Source organism: Euprymna scolopes, chromosome 8, assembly GCF_053919585.1.
Source record: "Euprymna scolopes isolate OS-2025 chromosome 8, ASM5391958v1, whole genome shotgun sequence".
In the NCBI taxonomy this organism is placed as follows: domain Eukaryota; kingdom Metazoa; phylum Mollusca; class Cephalopoda; order Sepiida; family Sepiolidae; genus Euprymna; species Euprymna scolopes.
In genome coordinates, this window is record NC_136489.1 from 71,772,406 (window position 1) to 71,784,166 (window position 11,761).

Here is an 11,761-nt window from a genome sequence, read left to right on the forward strand (position 1 = left end):
GTTGTATGAATAAGATTCAAGATGGGAACAGTAGAATCCAAATAATATGAATAATCTTTCAATTTGTTTATTTCTTATTTCAAACTGTTTTTCTTTCTTTACAGCAAGAGCAGAGACGGAGAAGTTGGCCAAGCAAGCACAGGAGTTGTGGTTGGCTTGTGTTGCTCTGAATGGTGTTGTGCGCCAAGGCCGTAAAAATCCTTTATCGATTGAGGACAAACTGAAACCCCTAAAAAAAGAAATCAAAACAGTGACAGATGCCGGACAAAATCATCCGTTTGTCACCACACTTTTAGAGTCCATACCAGAAGTGGCTATCGAGCGTGGTGTTTGGACGGAGGATGCTTTAAAAGAGCGTTTTATCAAAGTAAAGAAAGTGTGCAAATCTGTTGCTATGGTGCAGTCACCGAGTGAATCGTTATTTAAGTACCTTCTTTCGTATCTGCAGTCGTTCATTATCTTTGACTCTGCCTACATCAAAGACGAGGAGGAAATTGACGTGAAGGATTTGAACACGTTCTCAATTCTCGCCAATGCCGACCACCTCCTCGAGAAAGGCGAGCTAGAGAAGGCCATCCGTCTAATGAACCAGCTGCACGGCCAGTCTCTATTTGTGGCCTCTGATTGGTTACAGGAAGCCAAGCTCTTTCTTGAAACACGACAAGCCGCCGAGGCTCTCATTGCATTTTCAGCAGCCCGAGGACTGGGGAAGTTATTCTAGGTTTGCGAATGATGCTAACATAAAACATAGGAAAGAAAGCCCCCTCTCCCTCCCCCAAATGAATAAGGAAAAAAGAGGTAATCACAAATCTGCCTAAGTTACCTGACGGCTACCTTTTCCCTTTTTTGTGTCTGATTGGATGTACTTATTGTATAAATTTGTAGAGGTGGATTAAAATACATGTAAACACTTCTGAATAACACCTGAAACATTAACAAAAGTTTTTATTTCATATAAACTGGAGCAACTAATCAACACATTATTGTTTGAATTTTTCATCAAGGATATTTTGTAATAAGTCCATATTTATTTTCACTACTCAAATTATGTGGAAGTATTAGGTGTTTATTTAGAATTAAACCTATTTTCAAATCAAAAATACAGAATTTAAAAAAAAAAACAACCTTTGTATGTACCTGTCACAGAATGAAGATGTCAAATTCCAAAATAAATTATGTAGTTTTTCTTTTTTTCTTTTTTTAAATGAAGATAATCAAATTTTATGACTTGGTGAGATGTAGAGTTTGGATCTTCTATATTTTGTAAATAAAAGGGACAACTCAATTTGAACTAATGAGATAAAAATCAGCATTGTAATGAATACAATTTATGACTAAAATCACTAAAAAATCATAAAAAAAATGATTTTCTATATAAAAAAAAACTTGATCAATTTGTGATTTTTTAAATATATCTTTCTTCTGTAACATTTATGTACATCATAAGGATTAAAAAAAAAAAATTTAGTTTTTTAAAATAGGTTTAATTTGAAATAAGCACTAAGTATTTCTCTTGACATCACTATCACTCAAGTCTCACACGTTTCCACATGTAAATGGAATATGTAAATTGGTTCGGATTCCAAAATAAAAATATTTGGAAAGTTATGAATATTCTTTGAAAAAATAAATGTATTTTTTTTGTAAAAAATTAATATAACATGGCAAAAAAATTATTCTCAGATTAAGTACATTTAAAAATAAAAGTTTTTTTTTTTTTGCTTGTGCAGATTAGTAATGTTTAAAACCAACACATTTCAGGTGAAAACATTATTACGTATATTGAAATTAGTATAAATTCCAAAAATTATGAATAATGATCCAGTAGAAAATGTGCTAGATGTATTTTTAACAAAAAAACATCTATTCGGACATTTTGTTTTTGACAGAATTACAATTATATAGTCAAAATGATTGATTGCAGTTAACTCCCCTTGATCTCTAAAACTTTTCAACATTAAACATGCAATAAAATTATAAATTGATCAACTTGTAATTATTATTCGTAATTTTTGGAATTTGTACTTATTTCGACATTACATGTAAGTAGAGAATAATGTTCTCACCTGAAATGTGTTTAAAACATTAGTAATCTGCACAAGCTCTCATTTTTGGAATGTGTTGTGCTTGAGTGATGCCAGATGTGGTGTTATGCTAGATTCATTCCTTTCAGTTACTAATATAATTGGGGGCTGCTTTTGTATTACCTAGTTTTTGTCTTATACAAGGGTGTATGGTAAAAAATGTCTCTCTTGTAAAATTAGCATCTTGCCTTTTTTTTTTAATCCGTGAATTAAAATGTTGCATCTCAATTCAAAATAACTCAGTCTCAACTAAGTCCTCTTCCCTCCATCATCAACACAAAATAAAAGCTCAATTGGTTTCTTTTTCTTCTGGGAAGTAACAAGAAAATCCACTTGAAAAACTAGAGCTCTTTAAAAAAAGAAACAAACATGATTTGCAGAAGGTGGGGGGAGGGAGAATAAAAAGTTGATAAAAATCTATTAAAATGTTTGATAATTTTTTATCTTAAAAGTTTTTTCTGAATTTCTCTACTTTCCTCCACTTGATCGCTTTATATGCTTCATTTTCCAGAAGTAGGAAAATCTTTAGAGAAACTTTAACAAAAATAAACAGTAAATTAAAAGTTACAGTGGATGCTTTGTTTGGCCGTTTTCGGATGGTGCTACCTTGCTCATCCAAAGTAGCTTTGGGCTTTTTATTTTCGCTAAATGACTTCTAACGATATCACTCACAGATATTAACACATCACCTGGAAAAGGACAAAGAAACTATCCTCTAAAATGTTTTACAAAGATTAAGGCAATTATCTAACAAATATTTTTTAAAAGATGTAAAAACAATTTTTTTCTTAAACTTTTCAAGATTTGTCTCCCTTGATTTTATAATTGAAATGGGAAGCTTCTTTTTTTTTTTGTTGCTTTATTCTTGTTAGTGCGTAAATATACTACAGTCTTATCAGTCCACCAAAAAAAAAAATAAAATAAAATAATGCTAAACATCTATACTTTTCTAAGTAAAAGTGAGTTTAACATTTAATACTTAGAAATAAACATTTTTTTTTTCATTTATGATTCTTTTGCCAAATTTCCACTATTAAACAAAAGATTGTGTTTTGTGATTAGTGTTCATATTTAAAAACATGTATGGAGATCACCTCTCCTCTCTTTTCATCTCCTTATTTGGAAAAAAAGGAAACAATGGATTTAAATGATGTTTTTATTTTAATTTTTTCTAGGAAATATCTTCAGGATGTATTGACGTTAATTGTCTTATCAGGAATTACCGTTTATAAGAGAAAGGGTAGGAAGGGGATTTGGTCAGAAAGATTAACAAGTTATATATGACTATGATAATTAAAAGAGGCCTAATGTAAACCTCCTTTTATTTATTATTATATATAATATTTATATAATATTTGTGTGTGTGTGCAAGATTTTCTGTCTTGGTTTGATCTCCGAGAAGTTGAGTTTTTATGTCCACACAAAACACACAAATAGTAAAAAATAATCTTTTATTTTTTTTTTTATTTTTTTTTTTAATTTTTTTTTTTTTTTATGAAATTGCCTTACTGTTGGAATATGAAGAAATTTGTTAAAAAAAAACAAAACAATCTTGAACTGATTTTAAATCACCAAAGAATTCCAGCACATTATATTAATGACGCTATTCTTACCTGGTGACACAATCAATGAACAACACTAGGAAAAACCCAACCGAAGAATAAAAATGTGCTTTTTAGTTTTGGTGACTCGACCTTTTTGTTTGTCTGTGATTCAAACGTTCGCCATTATAGCAATGAACAAACGAGATCCAAGCATTTCCAAAATCTCTCACTTCAGTTGATGTTTCATCGTTGCACGATTGTGCCAAAATTTCACTGGAATTTAGCGATGCACAAAAAGAAAAAAAAATTACATGACTGAAGAGACTTGGCAATTCTTCTAAAATTTGCAGGAATGAGATCAATAGCTTGATAGTGATGGCTATCGTTTGCTTGCTTCATATATATATATATATATATATATATATATAAATTGTAATATTCACAAAGTTGCTAGTTGAGATGAATAAATATTTGACAATTTTTAATTTGTTGTTTCTGTGTTTTTTGTCATTATCTTCTTCTCTTTCCAAGTGCGATTATTATTTCTTAGTGATAGAGCATTTAAAATTGCCTTTACATGTTGCAGGTATGTCTTGTGTGTTAAGGGAAAATGGTTTTAAATAATAAATTTTAAAATGTTTCAGAATTTTTGAGATGAGGATTAATTGTATTTTTTTATTTGTCACATCTTCAGTGTTATTCTCACAGCAGTTCGGATGATGTAACTCTATTCATCTTGTCAGACTCAAGCTGAACCCTTCATTTAATCCATGGATGGTAGATGGCTTTTGTTCTCTCACCAATAATCAGATAGAACTGTTAAGTAATTCTAAATTATATTTGTGGTATCACTTATACTAAGGATTGAACTTTCAACCCCCAGAAAATTGTCACTTGAAACTAATTATTATTTAACATTTTATCGGTCTAAAACATAGTGAGTGCTGCAATATTTTTGCCTTATAATAGGGTATGATCCCACACAGTCGGGAGGTTCTATTCATAGACGATACTGCTAGGAACTGACAAATCGAATTAATTCATGTTCTGCTACCAACCAATCAGAAACCAGAATTGCTCCATAAATATTAAACCTTTTCTGTAGTAACTTTGCAAGTGTTTTCTTTATGTCAACACGTGAAGACTCTTTTGTTCTGTCTACTGAGAACCAGTCACCTCCAGGACTTGTGTAGAACACCTAATCATCAGAAACTCTGCTGAAACTAAACATGGCTTACAACTCTAGAGTAAAAATAACAGTGAGTTTGAATAATTAAAATAATACAAACTATAAAGTGTACACCTGAAGAACTTTTGCAACTTAAAACAAAAAAATGTTAAATTTTTTTGGAAATTTGAAAAATAGAAATATTAAAAAGAAAAAGAATTCCTATCAGACCCCCCCCCCCAATAATTACAGTAGTTGAAAAACTTCAACATGAATACAAATTCTTTTTGTTTACACACTTGAGATTTTTGATGCCACAATAATGAAAATAGAATCAGGCTTTCTAAATCAATCTTTGGTAAAGACTTGTAAACATTTTCGTTCATCCAGTATGTGCTTTGACTTCTGTGGTTCTTTCTTAATGCTGTTGAAGATACGGTTTTACCTCAGCACCAAAATCAACAAAATGTAGATCATTCTTGTAATGATCTTTTCCCTGTTGATTGCAGAATAATGCATTCCTGTGTAGTTCTAGGAGATTCAACTTCCCAGGCTTTGTCTTCTCTTTGAGAAGGGATTAGGTTATTGCTAATCGCCTGATGCGCCTCTACTGGAGAATGTTGACACTTTTTGCCGGTCCAAGTGCTTTTCCTCATGGTTGTGAACTTTTCAATCGCACTTTCCAACTCTTGTGTCACATTTCTCACCGTGAGAGAGAAATAAATACCCATCTCTTGACTGAAATGATACTCAATCACTTGATAACAACAACTTGTTCTTTGAGTTATATATTTTTTTATTTCTCTGAAATGTACAAAAACAAAATAGAAAAACAAAAAGTTAGGCACAAGGCCACTCAAAAATTTGAGAGGAAGACTCTATGCTCATCCTCATCACTACTGTTTTGTTGGCCTATGCTAGTCCTAGCTAGGGTTATCATTAGGGCTATGACAACAGCATATTCTTTTCCTTGTTTTGATTCTCAGGTATATATCCGTTGATATCTTATGTTTTTATGTAGAGTGATGTAATCCTTGGTTGATTAATTGTGTCTAAATGTGATGGATATAAACTCGAGAGTAAAAACAATGAAAAGAATATGCTGTTGTCGTAGCCCTAGTTATCATTCACTACAATCCTGCAAACATACCGGGAGTTGCCCTACTTAAGATTCCCTGAATTTTTTTTTTATGAATACAATGTATACATATAACATAAGTATAAATAATGTATAAGATGTTTATTTATTTATTTCATTGGTGTGTGTGTGTGGGGGGGGGATCCAAAAAATAAAACAATGTTAGTAGGAGCCTCTCAACCCTCTCTAGATGGTAGAGCATTTACTGTTCTCCAGCTTGATGAAGACTGAAAACAAGCAGATCGATCTATAAATAGAGCTGAATTCTAGACAGGATCAAAGAAAATGAGGTAGGAGGGGTATATGAAGTTGCTTCAAGATGAGATCACTTATTGGGATGGCCGGAGATGAAAAAAAAGTTGGGGTGTTGACATCTTGGAGGTTTTGTATCGGAGATGGAAGGGGCCATTCACTCAGCTAGCTAAGAACCTAATGTAGGCACTTTCAGGGGTCTGGAATCCGGGAATATTTGGAACTGTGCACACTATGCTCAGATGGAGAACACAAACTCCAATTTGGCACCTCTATATATGCACAGACTTGCTATTTTAATCCATCTTCTGTCACAAGCTGCTGGATGTAATCTTTTCCTATCACATCTGATCTTAACCTTCAGCTGGTGCTTGAAGACGAGGATCAGATCCTGATCTGCAAAAGAGTCAACTCCACGCTTCTCATGCAGTCTTGACGTTCATATCACTATTCTGACTATGGTCAGGATTGCACAAAACACCATTCATCTATCCCTGTCTCACAGCGGCTCGGTGCTGTGGATGACATAGTGGGTGAGGTTGCTCGGGATCGATGCGAGCCATCACCTTGATATATGCTCAGTACTGTCTGAGTTCGCTGCATTCGTAGAATGCATGTTTTAGCATTTCCTCGACTGGGGTCCTGCAACAGGGATACCCCAGCTTGTTTTTTGATTTAGTTTTTAATTGTTGTCTGAGTGTTAAGATGAAGAGAGAACATCAGTTTTTAAAATGAACTCAAAACTTCATTTTATTCATTGAACTTGATTTGCTTCCAGTTGATTTCTTATTAACAATCTCTCGTAACTTTGTTGATATACTTGATCCTTACTTCCTACTTCTGTGTTCTTTATTTATAAACATATAAAACTTTCTACAGCTGTTCTTGATTAGGTTTAAAGCAACCTTCTATCAACTAGTTTAAGGCAAGTGACGAAAGGATTTTATTTTTATTTCAGTCTGTTTAAATGTTTTCATAACATTTCATGGACTGCATCAATTTACATATTAACTAAAAAAACTTTGTGTTTATTTCTTCTCTTCTGCTCAACGACACTATTTAAACTTTGACTTTTTCAAGTTGAACTAATAAGCATTTGTTTACTATAGACAACGAATCGAAAAAGTGGTCAGGGAAACAAATATACATCAGAAATAAATGCTACCAAAGATAAGTTACTCTTCTGGATAAGTTCTTTTTGGTCATGTGTTATTTACCCTGGGTCGGTCGGGTCAGCTCTTTTCAACAAATTCAATGCATCCCAAACACTGGCTGATCAAAGAGTGATTCAAGCCTGCTTCCGTTATTAGTGTAAGTCATTCGCGGTTTCAGTGACAAACTCCAAAAAGTTGAGGGCCCAGAATCAGTTCAGCATTCTGTTTCACTGTCCTGAGCCAAGTTTTGAGTTGGTCACTGCAACGTTTATTCCAGCCTAGTGATGATGCTGGATGGACGACTTCGCGGATGAAATCATCTGGGTGCTGTTAAAGGGCGTGGCCAAACCAAAGAAGGCATCTGGCAATGAGAGATTTTTGAAGGAAGTGGATCTTATGAGTGTGAATTGTACTTTTGGGGATTAACTTTTGCCAGTGCACATGGAAGATGCATAAGCAGCGATGGCCGAATACCTCCAGTTTGTGAAGGTTGCTTGCCTACACAAGCCAAGTTTTGCAACCATAAAGGAGAATGGTGCAGGCGAGGGTTTGATAAATTCTGATTTTGGTGTTCAGCCTTATTTCCTTTCAAGACCAGAGCCATGATCGAAGTCCACAAAATGTCATGTGAGCATTACTGATGAGGTTGAGGATGCCTTCCTCCCCTTGACTTGTTGCATTAATGATAGAGCCAAAATATTTGAACTGGTCAGCTTCTTCAACATTTTCCATGTTTGGGACAACCGGTTGTTTATGTTGATCTTTAAAGTGTAAGATGCATCTTGTCAAGGGCCAATTGTATGTCAATGAAGATTTCACCCAATATGGTAATCATGTCGGCATAGTCGATATCCAATATTTGTAAACCATGAAAGTTTCCCAGGACGTTCAATGTCATCCAGCTGATGGCGTAATTGAAGAACATAGGTGAGTAAATGCATCTTTGTCGGATGCCAGAGTAAATGTCAAAGAAATATGACTCTTAATCATACGCATATACTTTGATGCATGTGGAAAGATATTAGGCTTTGTAGGTCAAACACTTTCAAAGACATGCCATCAGGGCTGTATGGTCAACAGACTGAAATGCAGTAGCAAAGTCAATGGAGGAGACAATAGTCATTTTTGCTGGTAGCTCCAGCAATGCTCAAGTATTCTTCATAGAGTGAAAATGGTCAATACATCCTTGACCTGACTGAAATGCGCATTAGTTTGGTCTTGTCTGTGTGTTTCTTTGTCTTTGAAACTACTTCAATAGCGAAGATCTTTGCACTGATATCAATAAGATTGATACTGCGATAATTACTGCAACAACGTTTATCACCTTTCTTGTAAAATGGAAGCGGAACGGCATCACTCCAATCCTGTGGAAGTTTTTCAGTTTTCCAGATATGGGTGAAGATTTGGTGACTGGTTGAGACCAATACATTAGAAAAATATTTGAAGATTTGGTGGATGGTTGGGACAAACGCATTTGAAAAATATTTGAAGATTTCAGGTGAAAGACCATCTTCTCTGGCCGCTTTATTGTGTTTCAGTTTTTTGATGGCATCCAGAATTTCATCAGTAAGGGAGGAAGGGTGATAACTAGGGCTGTAACAACAGAATATTCTTTTCATTCTTTTTGACTCTCAAGTATATATTCGACACAGTAAGACCCACTTAATCAACCAATAACCACATCAGTCTATATAAAAACATATAAGATATTAACAGATATACATTCAAGAGTCCAAACTTGAAAAGAATATGCTGTTGTCACAGCTCTAGTGATAACACAGTCATAAAAAGAAACAGTTGGAATCTGAGGGGTTTGGCTAGAATGGTTAAACAGTGAAGCAAAGTGATCACTCCAATGTTAAAGGAGCTCATCAAGATTTGTAATAAGCTACCCTTGTTGATTGGAAATTACTTTGTTGCTACCTTCGAATAGTTCTGTGAGAGATGAGTGCAACATCTACTGGCAGAAAATTGTCGAAAACATGGAGCAAACCTTGTCAGTAGGTGATTCCAGAAAGCTGGGCAGTGTTTTGTGGTTTAACTTATTTTTAAGCATTTATTTAATTGGAAACACAAGTAGTACCGAGTTGCTAAGTTAGAAGAACAACAAAATGGCAGACATAAGATTGTCACTTTTGGAGTCTCAAGAATGGCTCAAAACATAAAACAAAATACTAATACAAATCAACCAAATAAATGTCACATATTTAAGACCTTCGTCTTTGATCCACAAAATGCATTTCCCTAAATTTTATTAATATTTCAAATATGTTTGTTGTCATGTTTCGAATTTTTATTTCATTGCAGGCACGATTCAATTTTATGATTCAACATTGAGGTTAATGCATTTTCTGCATGACTTCCATCTGATAAATCACGAGTATCATTAGACTAAAATTACCCCCCCCCCCCCCATAGCATGGATGTTGTCACCACAGAACTTCATATTCAGTTTATCCATCTTCTCCCCACACACAATCGCACAAAATTTTTACAAATAATTAAATTTGTTCGAACATGTTTTTCCTAACATATACACGCCCACATGTATGCACGCACATACGCACACACACGCATGCATATACACATCCTCATACACACACCCACATGTACGCACTCACATACGCACAGACACATATATTCACGTTCATGTATATACATTCACATTCCTGTGCATACACACACACGCTAATGTACACACATGTACACACACATGTGCACATGTACGCACACATGGGAAACGTCACTTTCCCTGAAAGGAATTCTAGACATGCGCAGTCAGAACACTGACCCCAGTATAAAAGTCAACAACAAACATTCAACCACCTCTTTCTTCCCTTTTGCCTTGGTTCGTCAACCAGACAAATTCACGTCCACAGCTCTCGGCTTGAAGACTTTTCCACATGGACGACTGCTATCATGCACGCATGGCTTTGCTGAGTCCAACACTCTCTCTCTCTCTCTCTCTCTTTCCCTTTCTACATGCGGGACTGCCATTTCTCATTCCTCTACTTCATTCCTTTCTTTTCCACGCGCGTAGTCGTCAACGACTGAATGAACACTTTTTCCACCTAAGCCCTTTATTTTCGACAGAAAATAAGCATGTTTATTTTATTCAGCAATTGAGTTTTGTTTCCTTCTTTCCATTAGTTTCATTATTTTCTTTTGTAGCGAGTTAGGATATTTACATCCTGGCCCGCAACAAATTTTAGTTTCATTCAGTATTTACTTGTCTGATGCTCACACATCATTCTGAATAAAGAATCTTAAACAACACTGAATAACATTGTTTGCAGCTATGATGTTAATGATAACATGAAAGGCGCCAACTTTTGCATTAGTAGCAGCTAATCTATTGGCACTATCCATCAAATACATCGCCTCATGTAACAGAGGTGATTGAATTTTAAATGGTCACTTTCATTTGGTTTGATTTATTCTGTGAAATCTTATTAAAGGGAGTTAATCTCGTTTTTCCTCGTTTTAGTTTGGAGTTATCGTCCTTGATCTGAAGTGTTATTGGAGTTTTTTGTGCTTCTTCATTATTTGTTTTAATTTACATTGTAGCAGAAACAAATGGAACTTTAAAACACCGTCTGGAACACTCCTACTGTTGCATTTCAACGGTTATATTTGAACCTTTTTCTTTTTTTATATGCATGCGTGACACATGGTTTCATTTTGAGAAGGCATACTAATTATGTTTCAATGAGAAAGAAACGTTCATCTCTAATTTAAGGGAGCATTCTTGGAATCTCATGCTTTCTGTGGATGAATCACCACTGTGGGGAGTTTGAATTAATTCCCAGTTGAGAACTTGTAAAAGAAATTACAGGTTCAGCTAAATTTCTGTCATGAACCTTATAAGAACTTTTCAACCAAGTTAAGATAAGAATAATCGCTATTCTCCCAAATTCTCGATTTGCCTGTTAAGAAAGATAGCTTACTTGAAGAAAGTCTCTACTAGCCCTGATAGCATACTAGGCGCATCACTTATGCAACTACAAATTGAATCAAGAAATCCATTCAAGTTGCGAATTTCGTGTCTTTAAGAGTCTTTCGTCTTTGTGGATTTTCTTCAAATATCAAAGCGAATTTCGAAAATAGAAATATTGAATTTCAAGCTAAACCAATGCTATTTAATTGTCATGTCACAGTAATAAATATATCTAAAAATTATGAAAAACTATAAGATAGGAAATTAATTATTAATGTAAACAATTTTTGGAGATAATTATCAAAAATTGAGTTTTGCTAAAAAAAAGAAACTGGAAAGTTTGAATAGCAACAAGGGTGGTAATATCTTTATTATTTTTTATTGCATTTTCACCCCAAACAAAGCTCAGTGCCACTTGGATATAGGGAGCTATTATCTGGGACATAATTGCAGGGATACTATGTAGGGAGTTGAGCAGCAAGAT

The 11,761-nt window shown here is 34.4% G+C and overlaps 1 protein-coding gene across 1 annotated transcript in view; it reads left to right on the plus strand.

Moving 5' to 3' along the window:
* LOC145283611 (MICOS complex subunit Mic60-like) overlaps positions 1–3,020 on the plus strand; it is a 75,786-nt gene extending 72,766 nt beyond the window's left edge. The window contains exon 13 of the mRNA XM_080132553.1: positions 105–3,020. Coding sequence (XP_079988679.1) covers positions 105–721 — 617 coding nt within the window. The 3' untranslated portion in view covers positions 722–3,020. The remainder of the gene's footprint in view (positions 1–104) is intronic.
* The last annotated feature ends 8,741 nt before the right edge of the window (positions 3,021–11,761 follow it).